This window comes from Macrobrachium nipponense, chromosome 4 (assembly GCF_015104395.2).
Source record: "Macrobrachium nipponense isolate FS-2020 chromosome 4, ASM1510439v2, whole genome shotgun sequence".
NCBI lineage: Eukaryota > Metazoa > Arthropoda > Malacostraca > Decapoda > Palaemonidae > Macrobrachium > Macrobrachium nipponense.
In genome coordinates, this window is record NC_061100.1 from 139,937,825 (window position 1) to 139,958,669 (window position 20,845).

The 20,845-nt window shown below is 44.9% G+C and overlaps 1 protein-coding gene across 1 annotated transcript in view; it reads right to left on the reverse strand.

The window, feature by feature from the left end:
• The window catches only part of LOC135211527 (ribosome biogenesis protein bop1-A-like), a 121,492-nt gene extending 103,608 nt beyond the window's left edge, over positions 1 to 17,884 (reverse strand). The window contains 1 exon segment of the mRNA XM_064244830.1: positions 17,625 to 17,884. Coding sequence (XP_064100900.1) covers positions 17,625 to 17,884 — 260 coding nt within the window.
• Positions 17,885 to 20,845: the final 2,961 nt, after the last annotated feature.

Sequence of the window (20,845 nt, forward strand, 5' to 3'; positions counted from 1 at the left end):
TTGTTAAGATACAATAAAGTTTGTTCATACTTACCTGGCAGAATATATATTTTTAGTACCCACCCACCTCCCCTCAGGATGACAGTGAGATAGAAATCTGATAGAAAATGGGAATGGTTCCTGATACCCGCCTCCCAGCGGCGGGAATGGTGTAACCACCCTAACTACCCACTACGTGTGTCGTAAGTTTTAGAAATTCTGTCGGACTTCAGAGAATACAGCTATATATATATCTGCCAGGTAAGTATGAACAAACTTTATTGTATCTTAACAATATCATTTTCTGGCAGACCTGGTTTCATCTCGGAGCGGATCCTTGGACGGTCCAGGTCCTGAAGGAAGGATACACCATTCCGTTCATCAAGCACCCCCCCCTCTCACAGAATTTCCTGTGAATTTGTCAGCCTACTCGGAGAACTCCGAAAAATTTTCTGCCCTCCATCAAGAAGTTCTCGCCTTACTGGCAAAGAGGGCCATAGAGTTAGTGGACTCTCCGCAGGAACCAGGATTTTACAATCGCCTTTTCCTGGTAAAGTAAGGCCACGGGGGGTTGGAGACCGTGTTGGACGTCAGTGCCCTGACGTCTTTGTCTGAAGACGAAGTTTTCTATGGAAACGACCCAATCGGTATTAGCAGCTCTTCATCCTGGAGATTGGATGGTTTCCATAGACCTTCGGGACGCTTATTTTCATATTCCGATTCATTCGGAATCGAGACAAGATTCCTGAGATTCGTGTTCCAGGGCCGCATTTATCAGTTCAGGGCCTGTCGACAGCTCCACAAATGTTCACCAGAGTTCTGTCGTCAGTAGCAAAGTGGCTTCATCTAGACGGGATACGAATATCCATGTATCTAGACGATTGGCTTCTCAGGGCAAGGTCCAGACAGAAGTGTGTGGAGGACCTACAAAAGACTTTAAGGATGACGGAAAGCCTAGGTTTGTTAGTAAACAAGGAAAAGTCATGTCTCACTCCTTCTCAGGAGATAGTTTATTTAGGAGTGAGACTGAATTCAGTTCTTTTTCAGGCTTTTCCGTCTCGCCAAAGGATCGACTCTTGCCTGAACAAAATAGACGAATCTTTTCGTCAGACAAACTTGCTCGGCGAATCAGTGGATGAGCCTTTTAGGAACCTGGCTTCAATAGAGCAATTTGTAAGTCTGGGCAGGCTCAACATGAGACCACTTCAATTTTTACTTGAAGCAGAAGTGGCAAAGGAAGAAGTTCCCAGACTCCTTCGTGTTCCCCATCTCGGAAGGAATCAAACAGGACCTACTTTGGTGGAAATCAGAAGGAAGGCTAGAGGAAGGCTTGTCTCTAAGCCAGTTGAGCCCCAACCTTACGCTTTTGTCAGACGCATCGGACAAAGGGTGGGGAGCTACTCTGGGGAGAAAGGAAGTGTCGGGACTTTGGCAGATTCATCAGAGAAGCTGGCACATAAATCTAAAAGAGTTGAAGGCGATTCATTTGGCTCTAATGCACTACAAGACAGAGGTAGTGCTGGTTCAAGCAGACAACACCACGGCTCTCTCTTACATAAAAAAACAGGGGGGGACACACTCGTTCTCTCTGTGCGAGGCGGCGAGAGACCTACTCATTTGGGCGGAAAGAGAACAAGGTTGTCTTGAGCACAAGATTTATTCAAGGCTCGAAGAATGTAAAGGCGGACATTCTCAGCAGGAGAGGACAAGTCCTCTCCACAGAAGTGGACGTTACATCCTCAAATATGCAAGAAGCTTTGGGGGATTTGGGATGTCCTCAGTTGGATCTCTTCGCCACAAACGACAGCTCGTCTACCACTGTATTGCTCCCCATGTTCCAGACGAGGAGGCGTTTACAGTGGATGCCATGCTTCTGGACTGGTCAAATCTGGATCTGTATGCCTTTCCACCTTTCAAAATGCTAAGATTAGTTCTGGCAAAGTTCAGAGGTCATCAGAACGTCAGGATGACTCTTGATAGCCCCCTTTTGGCCGGCCAGGGAATGATCTCCGGATCTACTACTGCTGTTGACGGACTTTCCGAGAGAGTTACCGTTAAGGAAGGATCTACTCCAGACAGCCCCACTTTCGAGGTTCCATCACAACTTGTCCGCTCTTCGACTAGTCGCCTTCAGACTGTCGAGCATCTCCTCAGAAAGAGAGGATTTTCAAAGAGAGCTTCAAGGGCTATTGCTAGACCCAGAAGAGAATCTTCTGATCGAGTGTACCAAGCTAAGTGGGTCCAATTCAGAGCTTGGTGCAAAGAGGAAGGAATTTCGTCTTCTAAGACCTCTATAGCTCAGTTAGCTAACTTCCTTCTTTTTCTTCGTGAGAAGAAGAAGCTTTCTACCCAGACGATTAGGGGTTATAGAGCTATGTTGTCTTCTGTGTTCAGACATCGAGGATTAGACATTTCTAATAATCAAGACCTCTCAGACCTGATTCGTTCCTTTGATACGACCAAGACAAAGGAGTCAAGAACAGTAGCTTGGAACCTGGATGTAGTTCTTAAATGGCTGATGTCAGATAGATTCGAACCGATCTCCTCTAGTTCTTTTAGAGATCTGACAGGAAGACCCTTTTTCTTTGTGCTTTAGCATCAGCTAGAAGAATCAGTGAGCTGCATGCTATTGATATGAGAGTTGGATTCGCTAAGGGCAATGCCATTTGCTCATCAATGCTGGGGTTTTTGGCTAAGAATGAAAATCCCTCACGTCCTTGGCCTCGTTCTTTCTCTATAAAGAACATTTCGGAGTTAGTGGGGCCTAATGAGCCTGAATGTCTTCTCTGTCCAGTGAGAGCACTTAGACATTATGTGCAAAGGACCAAGGTATAAGAGGTAAGAGTGATAACCTGTGGTGTCAGTGAAAGATCTTCTCCGTCCTCTTTCTATAAATGAGCTCTCCTTCTTTTTAAGGAATTTGATTTCTGAGGCACACGGACAATGTCAGGACTCAGATATCAAAGTTTTTTAAAGTCAAAGCTCATGAAATTAGAGCAGTGTCTACGTCTATGGCCTTTAGACGTAATCTGTCTTTGAAAGACATTATTAAATCTACATATTGGAGAAGCAATTCTGTCTTCGCATCTCATTATCTGACAGATTTGCAAACCACATATGAAAATTGCCAGTACATTGGGGCCATTCATTGTGACTGACACGGTATTGGGTGAGGGAGAGAAGGATGTATCCCATCCTCACTAACTTTTCTCCTTGATTATGTTTTTTGTATTTTTAAGGTTGTCTGAAGATACAGGGAGTTTTTGAGTATCTTTCAGTCTTTTAATGTCTGGTGTATTTCTTAAACGGTTGTGGTGATCCCTCGTTTTTCATTGTATTGTGGTGATTTGTACTGCGCCTTGAGCAGGGGCATTATAGTCTTGTCCGTTACGGTCACGTCCTCAACGGCAAGTACTTATTATTGTGTCCGACGCACGGATCCATATATCCTGTCGGTACAATAAAGCCAGCAGACTACAGAGGCAGTAACCACTGAGTCAGCGGTCCTTTAAAGGTAAGGAACCTATATCTTCGGATAATTCCACAGTTGTTATTTTAGCTGCCATTGTCCCACCACCTAAATGTGTCAATCAGCTATATGTAACCACCGGGTAAGTTATATAAGTGAAAATGACATTTTTATAATAATATAAAGTTTTCACTTATACTTACCCGGTGGTTACATAACGAAGCCCGCCCTCCTCCCCTCATATGGACAGGTAGGCATGAAACTTCTGATTTATGGTTGGAATGGTTCCCGGTACCCGGTAGAGGGCGGGAGTAGAGGGATCACCTGTCAAACCATTAGCGCTACCGCGAATTTCAAATTCTGCCGTGACGTCAGGAGACGACAGCTATATGTAACCACCGGGTAAGTATAAGTGAAACTTTATATTATTATAAAAAAATGTCATTTTTCGGGGTTTTGGGGTAATTTGGTTGCAAAAAGGGGATAATATACATGAATTAAATTAACATTTTTAAATAACAAAGTAAAGTTAAACTAAATAACGAGTAAAGTAAACAATTTAGAGAATAAAACTTTGCAGTTTCGTCCGTCTGCTGTTCGTCACTGTGTTTGTGGCGCGCGCTTAGGAACCAGGAACAGCAACTTGTTTAAAGTGCAATGTGGGAGAATGAGACCAAAATGTGTATAATAACGGATCAAATAAGCACTGTGGAGTTTCAGTTGTGATGGCAGTAAGGATAAAAACCACCGATTACAAGGTAAAAATGAATTCAGTTCAAACCATGACCCCGGGAATAAAAAGTTTCATACTTTCAGTAATAGGCAACAAAATGCTGTTTTATTGTGCTGATTACAACTGCAATCTTGAGTAAGATCAATAAATGTTACATATATACGTTAACATTGTTCAAATGAGTGCTGGGAAGGCTGGGAAAGATGGTGTCCGTCACTGATCAGAACCTGCCATCCACACGGTAGCCGCCATATTGGATTTCAAAACTGCCTTGAAAACATATTTTCATACAATCAACTTACCTGTCAGATATATACATAGCTAAGACTCCGTCGTCCCCGACAGAAATTCAAATTTCGCGCCATCGCTACAGGTAGGTCAGGTGATCTACCGGCCTGCCCTGGGTGGCAGGACTAGGAACCATCCCCGTTTTCTATCATATTTTTCTCTGTCGCCGGTGGTATCAACATTGTTGTTATTACCCTCCTGACTTGGATTCATTTTCAACACTTTGATCAGCGTTTTTCGACTTTTGGTGACGTATTTGGATGCGTGTTTTTGGCATTCGCTACTGTGGACTGTTTTTGGAATAACTCTTTTGGATTTTTCTCAGTATGTCTGATTCTAATGTGAGTGTGAGAATGTGTGTGAATGTAGGCTGCAGGGTGAGGATACCGAAAGCTTCGGTTGATCCTCACACTGTATGCCGTAAATGTGGGGAGGGGGGTGCAGTGTTCTGCTATTACACTTGTAAGGATGCGAGGAGGTTTGAATGCAGAAGAATGGAAGACTTTGACTTCTTATTTGAAGAAGTTAGAGAGGGATAGAGTTAGAAGGCTGAAAGGTGTGAATTCAAGGCCTATTGAGCCTTTCAATGATAATTCTAACCCTACTACTGTAGATTCTCCCTATAAATCTCATTCTCAGAGTGTCTTTTCGGATTCGGCATCGGAAATCGCCAATCTGAAAGCGACGATTCGAGACATGAAGTCCAAGATGGCGGACTCGAAAGTAAGGCTAGTGATAGTGAAAATTTTAGTGAAGTGAAACCCTATCAGTGTTGTGGAGGGGGCGTTTGATCGTCCCTGCGGCGCTCCCAGGCCTAGACCTCTTCCAAGCTCACATGCCCAGAGGAGAAGGAAAGTCGAAAGCCTTAAGGAGGTCGGAGGGAATCCCCAACGGTCAGACGTCCCTTCAGCTAGCTTTGCTTCATGGCAGCCAGCTCAAGGGCGCTATAGAAAAAGCGTCCTTCGCGAGTGTTTCTCGTCCTCTCCCTCTCCCTCACCTAAACGAGGGTGGAAGGAGTCGAACTTATCGAGACCGCTGAAGCGTCATATGAAGCAAGACATTGATTCTAGCCCGGAGCGCTTCTCGGATGACGCCCCGTCTGCTATTAAGAAGGCGAAGGTGGCGTCAACGTCACCTGACGCTTATGAGGAAGTACCCCATCATGCTTCTTCCCCGAGTGATGACGAAGGGCGTCAGGTGCTAGACGTAGGAGAAGCTTCAAGGAAGATCATTATGGCGGTGCAAGAACAACTATCATCTCTTGTGGGAGTTTTAGCGCCCCGTCGGAAGGACGTGACGCTTCCTATTAAGAAGTCTCGTCCTCTCGCACTGCTCGGAAGACGTCTTTTAGAAGTGAAGCAGCTCAAATCAAGAGGATCTTAGACGTGACGCTCCGTCCAAGATTGTGACGCCGAGTAGGAAGCCCTTAGAAAGCGAAGCGTCTTCCGGACGCGAAGCGTCTTCTAAACGTCAACAAGAGACGTCATACATGACGCTCGGAGAGCGGGAAGCGTCATACATGACGTCTTCTAAAGCGCGAGAGAAGCCGCAGGTTGTGACGGCTTCCAAGTCGATCAGGATGGGAAAAAGGAAAGACTTTCATTCCCTTAGCCCCTCTCCGATCAGGAGTTTGTCTCCCCCAGAAGAGGAACATTCTGAAAGGAGAACAGAAACTCAGGATTATCACGAGTTCGAACGAAACTCGGAGGATGACGATCTTGGAAGAGAGGGCTTGTCCAACTATAAGGTGTTGACAACCATGCTTCTGGAGGAATACGGAGACGAGTTGACTCCGGCTGCTCCTCCTTCTCCGCGCTCGCTCTTTTCGAGTGCGAAGGCGAAGAAGACTTCGTCTTTTCTGAAGATGAAGCCCACCATCTCGATGAAGCGGGCTTTACACGCCTTAGACGCCTGGATGAAGTCGAAGAAAGACTTAACCAGGACAGTATTTTGCATGCCTCCAGCAAGGTTAGCTGGGAAAGAGGCATATGGTACAAGACGGGGGAGGATATGGGTATCGCTCTCCCTTCTACTACAGAGGCAGACTTTTCAACGTTAGTTGACGCTTCAAGGCGTCCTAGTCTTAATTCTGCCCGCATAACTTGGAGTATTTCGGAACTGGATCATCTCCTCAAGGGACTTTTCCATGTATTGGAAGTATTCAACTTCTTAGATTGGTCCCTTGGGGTGATGTCCAAGAAAGCTCACGATTCGCAGGGAATCGAACCTGAAGCCCTGTTATGCATTTTGTCGTGCATCGACAAAGCAGTACAGGATGGATCTTTGGAAGTCCTCTGCATTATTTGGAGCAGGGCTTTTGAAGAAAAGGACAGTGTATGGCGCCTTCTTAACAAAGGCAGTCTCGCATGCGCAGAGGGCAGCTCTGCTATATGCTCCTCTTTCGGACTATTTGTTTCCTTCTAAGTTAGTGAAGGACGTAGCTCACTCTTTAACTGAGAAGGCGACACAGGATCTTCTGACGCAGTCAGCTAGGAAGAAGAAACCTGCTTTAGTGTCGGACAAGAAAGAACCTAGCACTTCTAGGCAGCCCTTTCGAGGTGGTCCGATCTCCAGACCTCCCGCAAGAAGGAAGGCTCCAGAGAGAAGAGGTAGGTCCGCCTTTCGTCCCTTTAAAAAGGGCAAATGAAACATTTCTCCTCCAAACACCAGTAGGTGCCAGGCTCCTGGAATTCGTGGAAGCCTGGACACTGATAGACGCAGACGCGTCTTCACTAAAGATCATAAGGAAGGGATATCGTATCCCTTTCCTGAATACTCCGCCCCTAACGTCTATACCAAGGGAACTATCAGCCAAGTACAAGGATCCTGTGCTGAGGGATACTCTTCGATCAATGGTGGAACAAATGTGGGACAAGAGTGCAGTAGAACTAGTAATGGATCAGAACTCTCCCCGGTTTTACAATCGCCTTTTTCTAGTGGCGAAAGCCTCTGGAGGCTGGACCAGTACTAGACGTCAGCGCTCTGAACAAATTTGGTTCAGAAGGAGAAGTTCTCCATGGAGACTTCTGCTTCAGTCCTAGCGTCATTACGACAAGGAGGATTGGATGGTGTCTCTAGATCTCCAAGACGCCTACTTTCACGTCCCGATCCACCCTTCATCGAAGAAGTACCTCCGTTTCATGACGGGGGGAAGGATCTTTCAGTTCAGAGCCTTGTGTTTCGGCCTGTCCACAGCTCCTCAGGTCTTCACAAGCCTGATGAGAAATGTGGCGAGATTCTTCATCTCAAAAGGAGTGAATGTCTCGATGTACCTAGACGACTGGCTCATCAGGGCCAGATCGGAGAGACAGTGTTTGGAGGACCTAAAGTTAACTCTAGATTTGACCAAGGCGTTGGGATTGCTTGTGAACCTCGAGAAGTCTCAGATGACCCCCAGACAAGACCTATCTATCTGGGGATTGGCGGATTGGTTCTCGGGTTTTTCGAGTTTTTTTTCCTTCGCAAGAGAGAACCGAAAAAGGTTTGAGGATAATCTCTCTCTTCTTAGAGAAACAGCAAACGTCAGTGAGGGAATGGTTGAGCCTTCTGGGGACGCTTTCCTCGCTGGAACAATTCTTCCCTCTCGGAAGACTTCATATCGTCCACTTCAATTCTTCCTCAAGAAGTCTTGGAGCTGGAAAACGGACAACTGCGGACGTTTTTCCCCATTCCAGTGGAGGTAAAGGCACACCTACAGTGGTGGTTGCTGCTCTGGAAGAGAACAAAGGGGTCTCTCTAAGATCAAAGAACCAGACCTAGTGTTGTTCTCCGACGCGTCGGAGACGGGTTGGGGAGCGACATTAGGCTCGGAGGAAGTGTCAGGCACCTGGGAACCAGCACAGGTGTCCTGGCACATAAATTGCAAAGAGCTCTTCGCCGTTCACCTGGCTTTGAAGAGCCTAGAACCTCTGGTGAGAGACAAGGTAGTACAAGTAAACGTGGACAACACCACCGCACTTGCCTACATTCGGAAAACAGGGAGGACTCACTCCTCGTTCCTTTACGAACTAACGAGGGACCTATTACTTTGGACGTCTAACCAGGAACATCTCCCTGCTGACAAGGTTCGTACAGGGAGTAAGGAATGTGAGGGCGGACAGGCTCAGCAGGAGGAACCAGGTCCTTCATACAGAATGGACTCTGCAGAGAAGTATGCGCGATCTCTGGTCTCTGTGGGGAACTCCTCACGTGGATCTATTCGCAACATACATTTCGAAAAGGCTCCCAGTGTTTTGCTCGGTCGTGGAAGACCCAAGAGCAATTATGGTAGACGCCTTCCTGCTAAACTGGTCTCGAGTGGACGTGTACGCTTTTTTTTCCCCCATTCAAAATCCTGGGGTTAGTATTGAAAAAGTTTGTGGCGTCAAAAGAGACGAGGATGACTTTAATAGCCCCCTTTTGGCCGGCCCAGGAATGGTTCACGGAGGTGGTAGAGTGGATCGTAGACTTTCCAAGATCCCTACCAGGAAGGACGGATCTTCTCAAACAAACCACAACTTCAAGAGGTACCATCAAAACCTCCCCGCTCTCAGCTCTGACTGCCTTTCGACTATCGAAGACTTGTCAGAGCGAGAGGCTTTTCTCGAGAAGTGGCAAGCGCGCGATCGCGAGAGCTCGCAGAACCTCCACTTCGAAAGTATACCAGTCGAAGTGGGAGGTCTTTAGAAGGTGGTGTAGAGCCAAGAAGTTGTCCTCCTCCTCTACCTCTATAGCGGAAATTGCTGATTTCTTGCTATTCCTGAGAGTAAAATCGCATCTAGCCGTATCCACAATAAAGGGATACAGGAGTATGCTCTCGGCTGTATTCAGGAACAGAGGTTAGATCTGGCAAATAACAAAGATCTCCACGATCTCATAAGATCTTTTGAGACGTCAAAGCTAAGAGCCAGTACCTCCGAACTGGAACTTGGACGTAGTCCTCAAATATCTGTCTTCGGATAGATTTGAACCTCTCATCAGGCCTCATTTAGAGACGTAACTAGAAAATGCCTATTTCTTTTATCGTTAGCAACGGCAAAAAGAATTAGTGAGTTACAAGCTCTGCAGGATAAGTAGGATTCAAGGAAGACTCGGCGATTTGCTCGTTTAAAACTGTTTTTAGCGAAAAACGAGAATCCCACGATAATCCCTGGCCTAGGTCATTCGAAATCAAAGGAATGTCTAGCCTCGTAGGCAGAGAAGTCAGAGAGGTCTCTATGCCCTGTTAGAGCTCTGAAGTTCTATCGTTCAGAGGAAACGTCAGTTGGGAGGCTCTAGACAAGGTCTTTGGTGCGCGTCAAAGACCCGACAAGACTGATGTCAAAGAACGCTCTAGCGTTCTTTGTAAGGAACGTCATTACGGACGCTCACAAGGTCTGTCCGGACGAACAATTACAACTTCTGAGAGTAAAAGCTCATGAAGTACGAGCGGTTGCGACGTCTCTCTCTGTTTTTATAAGAATATGTCACTTAAAACATTATTAGATACGACATATTGGAGATGCAACTCGGTTTTTGCATCTCATTACTTGAAAGACGTGCGTGTGACGTATGAGAAAGTGCTTTTTCTCTAGGTCCTATCGTATCGGCAGATACGATTCTGGGTATCGGGAGCCGACACCAATCCTTAGAATGTATATACTGTTCTTCTGTTTGGATATGGTCGAGAATCTCTTCGAACAATGGAGGATTCAGGCTCGCACCGGGCGGCCGTCTATGTTGTTCATAAGAGAATTCTCGTCATATCCAATTAGTTGAGTATAATTTTTTTTGAAAAATTATGTATGTGTGCGTAGTGGTTTTTGAGTTACGGTTTGTTGTGACGAGTTCGGGGATAACTCGTAACAATCCTTAGTTCTAACAAATGGTTAGGATCAGGTGGTCGGGATTTGGTTGTGTGCTCCTTCATAAGGTGTATTTGGTCATATGAGTGGAATCAGTCACCCATTGACACAAAGTCCGTTTTAAAAGGCCTCTGCTGAGTAAGTGGGGTTAAGAACCCCATCGGCAGACCCACAAGAACTCTTGGCCATAGATCACATATCTCGCTAAAGTTTCTTGAGGTGATGCAGACTACTGGGCAAACACCCACCAAGTCTACCACCTATCAGGTAGGAACCAAGGTTTTATTTATACCTACAACATATGTTGTTTACCTGTCTATTCCAGATAGTAGCTGCTCTTACCTCCACCGAAAGGGTGCCAATCAGCTATGATAATCTGAACAGGTTAGTTGATTGTATGAAAAATGATATTGTACGTTACAATAAAGTTTCATACATACTTACCTGGCAGATATATACAATTAAAGGCCCACCCAGCCTCCCCGCAGGAGACAGGTGGAAGAGAGAAAATATGATAGAAAACGGGGATGGTTCCTATCCTGCCACCCAGGGCAGCGGGTAGATCACCTGACCTACCTGTAGCGAGTGGCGCGAAATTTGAATTTCTGTCGGGGACGACGGAGTCTTAGCTATGTATATATCTGCCAGGTAAGTATGTATGAAACTTTATTGTAACATAACAATATCATTTTACGAAGAGCGTCACATGCTTATTTTAGTTCGTATGGGGCTTCATATATCACATTATGTTGACGAAACTTCAATCTTTTGAATGGTATGCTTGAAGTTGTAATTGTATTCTTGTTTTTCCAACACCAATTAAATATAGAGTGAATAAGACCCATCTAGCGTGATAAGGGTTGGTAGTCGGTGGTGTTTCCCCCATAGGTATGGCAGTTGACGTTTTTGTATACAGTTTTAGCTACTGCATGGACGAATTTAGCTACCTAGGCTAAAGTATTTTTCGCAAGGCCGTAGGTTAACCCTCTTACGCCGATTGGACGTATTAAACGTCGAGTCAAAATGTCTCCCGTATGCCGATTGGACGTATCATAACGTCGGCTCAAAAAAGTTTTTGTTTTTTAAAAATTCGCGAAAAATACTTATTAGGCCTACCAGCCGAAAACTTTTGTATCACGCGCCTTGGGGGATGCTGGGAGTTCACGGATCAAGGCGTTGTTTTTGTTTACAATCGCTACGTCGGCCGCGCAAGCGCTAATTTCTTTCTTATCGCACTAAAGTATCAGTGACACATCTCGGAATTATTTCGTCACTTTGACATAATTATTGCACCATTTTAAATTATCCTTTACATGAAGTATTATATATGAAAATGTGCGCAATTTCATGCACAATACAACTAAAAAATAACTCATGATTGTAGCTTTTATCAATTTTGAAATATTTTCATATAAATAACGATAAGTGCAAAAATTCAACCTTCGTTATCAACTTTGACTCTACAGAAATGGTCGAGAAACGCAATTGTAAGCTAAAATTCTTATATTATAGTATATTCAATCATTTGCCTTCATTTTGCAACAAATTGGACGTCTCTAGCACAATATTTCGATTTATGGTGAATTTATGAAAAAACTTTTTCCTTACGTTCGTGCGATAACTCTTTCGATAAATTTTTTCGTGCGATTGTCCTAATGTTTGCACCCTTTTAAATTTGCCGTTACATAAAGTTTTATATATGGAATGTGCGCAATTTCATGCACAATACAACAAAAAGACAACCCATGGAGTTAGCTTAGCTTTTATCAGTTTTTGAAATATTTTTCATATAAATAACGTTAAGTGCAAAAATTTCAACTTTCGTCATTTTGGACTCTATCTACTGCGAAATGGCCGAAAAACGCAATGGTAAGCTAAAACTCTTATATTCTAGTAATATTCAATCATTTACCTTCATTTTGCAACGACTTGGAAGTCTCTAGCACAATATTTTGATTTATGGTGAATTTATGAAAAAAAAAAATTACGTTCGCGGCGGTAACTCTTCCGAAAAATCAGAATTTTTTGTGCGATTGTCGAAATGTTTGCACCATTTAAAATTAGCTGTTTCATAAAGTTTTATATATGAAAATGTGCGCAATTTCATGTAGAATACAAACTAAAAATGATTGAAGGTTGTAGCTTTTCTCTTTTTTCGAAATATTTGCATATAAATCACGATAAATAGAAAAAAAACCCAAGTTTCCGGTCAAATTTGACTAATACCGAAATAGTTGAAAAACGCATTGGTAAGCTAAAACTCTTACGGCCTAGGTAATATTTCCGTCTGTTTTTCTTCATTTTGAAACAAAAAAATTTGAAGTCCCCCCCTCTAAAACAATATTGTGATTTATGGTGAATTTTTTGGGGGGGGGGGAAAAAATATTTATTTTACCTTTCACTCCGCGCGCACGATTCGCGGCCGCAAGTCTCCGAAATACGTACATGGCATTATCCTAATATTTGCTCCTTTTCATATTAGCCTTTTTTATAGAGTTTCATATATCAAAATGTGCGCAATTCATGAAGAATACAATAAAAAATAATTGAAGGTTGTAGCTTTTTCCATCTTCGAAATATGTGCATATGAAAAAATATATATATTAAAATTTCGACATTCGGTCAAATTTAACTCGTCCGAAATGGTCGAAATCTGCAATTCTAATCTAAAACTCTTAACAGTATCGTATATTCATCATTTGTCTTAATTTTGAAACAAAAAATTGGAAGTCTCTAGAACATTATTTAGAATTACGGTGAATTTTTGAAAAAATATTTTTTGCGTCCGCGCGTTACGAATTCGTACATCATTTTGTAGATATTTTTCCGGTGTTACTTTTAGTTGTTTTACAATGTATTAAGATATCAAAATGATCGCAATTTAGTGTACAATACAACGCAAAAAAAAGTAACTGGTTAGCTTTGACCGTTTCTGCACAGCGTGATTTGAATACAATTATGTATGAATTTTTTTTTTTTTTCGCTACCATATATCGCATTATTTACATATGATAATGATATTATTTTTCATTTCTGATGGTTGCATTCTAAAACTTCAGGCAATGACAAAAAAAGGGAAGCCAAAAATGAACTCTTAATCTTCAAAGTATCGCGCGCTGTAATTTTTTGAAAAAATTATTTTTTCCACTTCCGCGCTCACCTCCCAAACCAGGCCCGGCATACGGGAGACGTTTTGATTTTTAGGGCTCCGGCTTAAGAGGGTTAATTAGCTTAACCTGTAATTTACCTTTGAACTTTATCTACGGTACGGGTGAGAGGTTTCCTCCTACCCAGGTATATAGGTTAGGCTACTAATTAGCCTAGGTGTCACTGTCACTTTGCTTTCTGCTGCCGTTGAGTTCAGACGTGTGTAGCATCACTCTCTGCCCTTCTGTTGCTAGGTTTGGTCATTCTAAGCCCTCATTCCGCGGTAAAGTAGATTATGGCAGTTGATGTTTTCCTATGATATTTTACTTACTGAATAAGAATTTAAAGTAATATTTATTCGGACGACTGTAATTAACCCCCCAGGGGCCAGTACTAAACACGGCGAAATACATTGGACGCCCCAATCCCTAGTGGCTGTCGTATCTGCGGTTACGTTCCTTGCAGGGTACTGGTCCATGGGGGTTAATTACACTCGTCCGAATGAATATTACTTTAAATTCTTGTTCAGTAAGTAAAATAACGTAGGAAAACGTCAACTGCCATAGTCTACTTTACCGCGGAATGAGGGCTTAGAATTACCTAGGTTTACCTGTAGACATAGCTATATCTGCCTGTGTAGCCTATTACCTATGGTGAGAATGTTCCTTTTTGTGTTTCTACCCAGTACCTTGCATGTGTTTGCTGTTAAGTATGTGAATTGCAACATGCAAACCCATGAGTTTATTGAGTCGGCTTCTAGGGTAAAACACTGTATGGACTGGCCAACTCGCCGACTACCGCGTTTTGGGCCACCCTCCAAAAAAGTACTTTAACACGTCCTGACACAGGAGATGGTCATCAGTCATGAGATGTTGGTGTTGATAACAGTAGCTTCCTTTCGAAGTAAGTATTTTCTCCAAAGTCAGAAATTAAGGCCATATTTTAAGATTTAAACAGAGGGTAATGAAAAGTGTGGCCAATGCAGTGCACACTACCCCAAAACGCTTTCTAAATTTTTACTTAAAAAAGTTTAGAAGATTGACGCCATCTCGATGTTTGCGGAGTCGCTTGCGTCAACAAACTTCCCATTTCCTGTGCTAAATCTGCACACCACTTTCTATGGCATTCTTGCGCTCTTCAATTGTTTATCAGTGTTGTCAATTGGTATGTGTTTACCCTCCAAACTGGGTATAAGACTTACACAAAACCAGGGAAATAAGTGAAATTAGCGTATCTATTTGCAGTATATATATATATACATATTTCGTACAGCAATTTTATCATTAGTACTGCATTACTATGACAACTGGAATTCATGGAAACAGTTTGTAAATGCATCAGCGTATGTGTGAAGCTCCACTAGATTGGCAACGATGAGTCATTTTTCGTCATGTCGTCTGCTCGAAAATACATCAGAAATATTTGTAATTTTTGGGGGTTAATTTGGTTGCAAAAAAGGGCTAATAGACATGAATTAAATAAACATTTTCAAGTAACAAAGTAAAGTTAAATTAAATAATGAGTAAAGTAATCAATTAAGGGAATAAAGGTTTGCACCTCATAAGCAGTGTAGTCGTCTGCTGCTCGTAACTGTGCTTGTGGAGTGAGTGCTTAGGAACCAGGAACAGCAACGTGGTTCAAGTGCAATTTGGAGTGAATTAAGACCAAAATATGTATAATTACAATCAAATAAGCACTGTGGAGTTTCAGTTGTGATGGCAGTAAGGATAAAACCACCGATTACCAGGTAAAAATGATTTCATGTCAAACCATGACCCCAGGAATAAAAAGTTTCATACATTCACTAATATAGGCAACAAAATGTTGTTTTATTGTGCTGATTACAATTGCAGTCTTGAGTAAGATCAATAAACGTTACATATATACACTAACATTGTTCAAATGAGTGCTGGGAAGGCTGGGAAAGATGGTGAATTGTCTGTGGTTAGAACGGCTAGTCACGCGATTGCCGCCATATTGGATTTCAAAACTGACTTGAAAACATATTTTATGAAGAGCTCACATGCTTATTTTAGTTCGTATGGGGCTTTCATATATCACATTATGTTGACGAAACTTCAGCCTTTTGAATGGTATGCTTAAAGTTGTAATTGTATTCTTGTTTCACCAATTAGATATCAAGTGAATAAGGCCTGGCCCCGCGATGACGATGGATCATCTGCGGTTGTTTACCCTATTAGGCTAAAGCCTCCCTCCCCAAGCATGTGTGTCTGCCGGTAGGTGGCAAGAAGTGCAATAACTGGATATCAGAGTTAATTTGTGATGAGTATACCCATTTCATGGTCCTCTGTGTGTTCCCTTGGTGGTGACAGGCACCACTGTGATCCAGGACCCTCCTGACACCTCGGACTGTGGTGGGCTGGCCCTCCGGGGTTCATGACGCCCCCGACCATTAACACTGTGTACAATGTTCCGGAGGGACCGATTGCTCATGCCGAGGCACTGACTAGTATGGAGTCTCGAAGAGCTCTGCAGCTGATACCTATCCCTGTGACCACTCTGGTTCTTATGGCCCAAGTGCCTACTGTTCCTGCATCACAGCCACTATCCTGGATGAAGGACTTTGTGAACATCCTGAAGAAGGTAGTGAAGAAGAAGAAGTCAAAGAATATGTCCCATAAAAGGTTGTCATCGTCGTCTTTGTCAGCTCCTGCCTCACCCCTTCTGCCTTCTAAGGCCTCTCAGCGTAAGAAGTGGAAGGATGCCTCTCCTCCTTCCAAGAAGTCTCGATATGAGTCTTCTCGGGATCTATCTCCCTCTTCAGAGGAAGCAGAGGGTTCTCTCGTGGGCGTCCCCCACCTGCAGGTGGTGGTACCAGCCTGAAGGCCTTCGGTTTGTTCCTACACAATATACAAACCCTTGGTCCTTTACATAAGGAATTACTTTTATTGTAGGATGGAATACAGCCATTAAATTCTTGAACTAGGTGGTTAAGCAGTAACTACCATCTTATAGGTGGGTGGGTCAGCCTTCTCAGACATTAAAGTTAAGTATACCTTAGTTTAACCAGACCACTGAGCTGATTAACAGCTCTCCTAGGGCTGGCCCGAAGGATTAGATATTATTACGTGGCTAGGAACCAATTGGTCACCTAGCAACGAGGCCTACAGCTTATTGTGGGATCCGAACCACGTTACAGCAGTCCCCCCGTATTCGCATGGGGTGCGTACCAGACACACACACACCCCCCCCCACACACCCCCGGTGAATAGTTAGAACCCACCAATAGTTGGAACCCTTATAAAAATGCTGAAAACAGCCTATTTTGTTAGTTAAAACTCAAGAAAAACCCACAAAAAAGTTGTATATTTGGTTTTTGTAATAGTTTTATCACAAAAAGTGCATTAGTTCCGACAAGTAATACAAACCATCGGTCCTTTACATATGGAATATACTTACAGCGCAGCTGGACCGGTCATAAGCTTTCGAACAAGGTGGTTCGGTAGTAACTGCATGTCTGATGGTCGGGAGTCCCGCCCAACTGGAGGTAAACATTCCACTTTGCTTTTGGCCGCCGACGGAGACAGATGTGTTGTTCGCCGCTCTGCCCACCATTGTCATTTGCTTTCATCTTCGTTACAAAGCTTTTGGTGTATGTGATATCTTTCTGTAGTACTTGGGAGTGTGACTGTGAGTACTTATTAGTACCTTTTTTCATTGATCGTGGAATTCTTGTGGTGTAATGGAGAGCCACGAGACTGAGAGACCTCCCCCCCCACCCCCTGCCCCCCAGCCAACTGGAGATTAGCCTGGTGTGGAGGGCCGTAAGTGTGGGTCCTTCAGGTCCATTGAGTATGTCGACCCTCGTGATTTGTGTACTCGGTGCCGAGGGCGAGATTGCTCTTGGTCAGATACTTGTAATGTGTGCGTCTTGGTTGGAGGAGCAGTGGGAGCGCTACAAAAAAGGGAGAAGAAAAAAAAACGCTTAAACAAGCCAGCGACACCTTTCGTTACGGACACTGCTTCTTCTTCCTTCCTCCCTCCCTCCTAGTCAGCTCCCTCATATGGCTCCTTCCCCTTCGGGGGACAAGTCGTGTTTCGCCTCTTCACTTGACCTGTTGAGTGCAGAGGAGGGGGCGCAGTTGTATTCAGGGTCTTCTGTTTGCTCGGGGTGGGAACTTTCTCCCCCCGGGCAAACGGGAACCCCCCCCCCCCCCCCACTAACCCGACCTTTGCCTCCTCAGGTGTGACTGCCTCAGTCACACCTTGGGCAGGTCTGGCACTCATTGGGGCTTTCGGGCATGCCAAGCATTCAGGGTCTGCTGTACTACCTGGCTGCACCAGTGACTCATGGCCCGGTGACGTCAACAACAACAACGGTATCGATGCCTGGGTAAGCCGCTCCTTCCCACTTGGTCTACACGCAGCACGTAGCGATGGTGACCCCATCAGCTGCTGTCCAGACCCCGGTGTCGTTCGTGCCATGCGGGCCCCACCGCCTGGCTTTGCTGTCCTCGCCTCAGCCCCTGACTTCCAGTGCCCAAAAAGCTCGCCGCTCGACCGACCACCAGTACCAGTCGTTGCCGCTCCTTTTCCAGATCCTGCCGTCTCCGCTTCTGCCCATGGTGTTGCTGCTCCCACCGCAAGTGCCTCCGGACCGGTGCAGCTGGGGTGTGTTGCTTCGGCAACTGCCCCAGCTCCATCCTGGATGGAGGACCTAACAGTGGTCCTGAGGAAGCAGACGAAGAAGAAGAGAAAGGTGTCGTCGTCTTCTTTGTCGTCATCTTCTTCGTCATCGTCTGCAGCCGCTTCTTCCCCTTCGACTTCCAAGGCCCCACAGCCAAGGAAGAAGAAGGTGGCCTCCTCCCCCCTAAGAAGTCTCGCTCAGTCTTCTAAGGGAGTTGGGGCTTCTGCGGTCCTCCTGTTCCCTCGGGAACAGGGCCCATCTCTCCTCCCACAGAGAAGAAGATGGGGACCGGAGGGGTATCAGCTACCACCAGTACTTCCTCTCCTGGTGCCGGAGGCGCTGCCTCGGCACCTGGAACCGTCTCGGCCGCTCGCTCGCGAGCGGTACCAAGTGTACGGTCGCCTATCAGTGACCGTGCAGCCAGGGTCCAGACCGCTGAGCCTACTCACCGGCAGGACCCAGGCACGGAGCGGAAGACTGGTGGCAGTTGCTCAGATGACTCCCACCAGACTGGCGTTCTCGCAGCGATCGCCCGGTTCCCAGGGTTGACGTGACGGTCCCACTGGACCGTCCGCAGGCTGAGGCTAGGAAGAGGTCCCCCAAGTCACCAGGCCCAGTCTCGGCTGTGCCAGATGCCGTGAAGTGTCTTTAGGACGGTGCACGCTCCCACCGCGCCAGTGGACTCTACCAGACTCCTGACTGTCGCTCCCACTGGGACCGGACAGATTGCTTGACAGGTAGTAGTTCTCCTGATGCTCGGGACCTTTGCTACTGTCCTCGGTCCAGCGGTTCTCCTCAGGGAGACCATCGGACTAGACCTGTAGCTCGATCACCTGCAGCCCTCCCAGCCCACCAGCTCTGCTGGTAGGCAGGGGGGGGAGCGTCAGGTCTTCATCCCCTGTCCCTTCAACCTCCTCGAGCTACACCAGAGGAGCGAGGCGATCAGGAGTGACCGTGAGGAGTGCGCTTCTCACAGTCCCGCCACGAGGGCCTACGAGCCTGGCGTTTCAGGAATGTGGGCTTCTGTCAGAGGTAGTAGTAGTGAGCGGAAGGTAGACATTGTAACAGCACCTCTCTAGGGGGGGATTTTGAGAGAGGAGACTTCTAATTGGCAAAGCATCTGTGATAGTGGTTTCCACTCGCCCCTGTGCTATACCGACACCCTATGAGGGTGAGCGAGCTGGAGGTAGTAACTCTAGCATTCCATATGGCTTTTTTTCTCTGGTATATTTAGCATTTATTTATATCTAGAAATGAGTGCTATAGGGACATTTCACCGGCCGACACAGGTCGAGCCCAGAAATATATTTTTAACACTACTGTGGCTTATTATTATTATTATTATTATTATTATTATTATTATTATTATTATTATTATTATTTTACAGGGATGCGTAAACCATACAAAGGAAAAAATGAGGCATTTACAGAAGATGACCTTGTGGCCAAAAAGAACCAATTGCACGTTTTCGAGAATGGTTGATCAAGCATGCAGTACCCCTGGTATAATAGAGGCCAATGCAATGTGTTTGGCAACATCTACTAAGTATGTATTCATATGACTTATACAATTTAATCTTGTCTTTGACACATAAAACTAGTTCATACGCCGAACAAACCTTCGGTCTTAACAATAGGATAATCCTTTAGCGCCAGCTGGAAACCGGCTAAAAACAATTATTGTAAGGCAAGGAATCTGTGGCATCTGGCAACTCATGCCTATACAAGGTGGAGGTTGGTCACTGACCAGGCTTGGAGCCTTGTGACGCACCAGTCTTTCTTCAACCGCATGGAGAGTAGTGTGTCACTTTGCTTTCCTTTCCTCAAGCCGGTTTTTTGATCGAAGCCTGTAGGTTGTTTTATATTGATTCAGCCCAAAAGCTTCGGGGACGTCAACATTTTAAGATGGCCTTCCTTGTTTTCTGTGTTGACCTGCCTTGGGACAGATGCAAATTGTAGTAGATGTGCCTTTTCTTCTGCTCGTCATTGCTCATGTTATGAGTTACTGGTCCGTCTCCCTGGGGGATATTGCCACATTGCTCCATCAGGGAGAGAGGGCCCAGCTACTTTTTGTTCTTTAGTATTTTACTTTTGTTGTATTGAAGATAATTTGAAAACATTTGTATTGGCATTAATGTGTTGTGTATCTTTCTTTTTATCTTTGTACACATTTTCTGGAAACTTCGTAATGTTTTAGTCTTTCAGAATTTGTTTCGGGTTGTTCGAGACGTAGGGGTTTGTGTTGCAAAGTTTTTATGCTAGGATTCGGCTGTCTGGCATTGGAGCACAAACCCACTCTTCTTCAACACAAATTTTAATGGTGTATGATTGCGATCTTCCCATCTGCTTGCAGGGCCAATCGTATGAGTGTTGTCTCGTCTCATTCCACCATTTTGGTGGGAGTGGGATGTGGGGTGTACGGCTCACTCCCGTCTTTCCCTCCATCCTCACAGAAATAAGATTCTTTTTCCCTATCTCAGGATAGAAATCGTCTTTCCTAAGGGAGAAAGCATGTTATGTTTCCTTACAGGCTCTTCAGTTGTCAGCCATGCTTCTCGTCTGGAAGTCTGGCATCAGCGGCGTTCACTCAGAACTTGGGAGCCCCTCTGCTTTGCTTCCCTCTGACAGAGATGCCACTTCACTCATTTTTTATTTGTGTTTGTACTGTAAGGAAAGTGAGACTTTGGAAGCAGTCAGTACTGTCAGCGGTGTGTTCCTTGCTGTCATCGAAGCCACCTCTTATCTAATGATATCCTTGA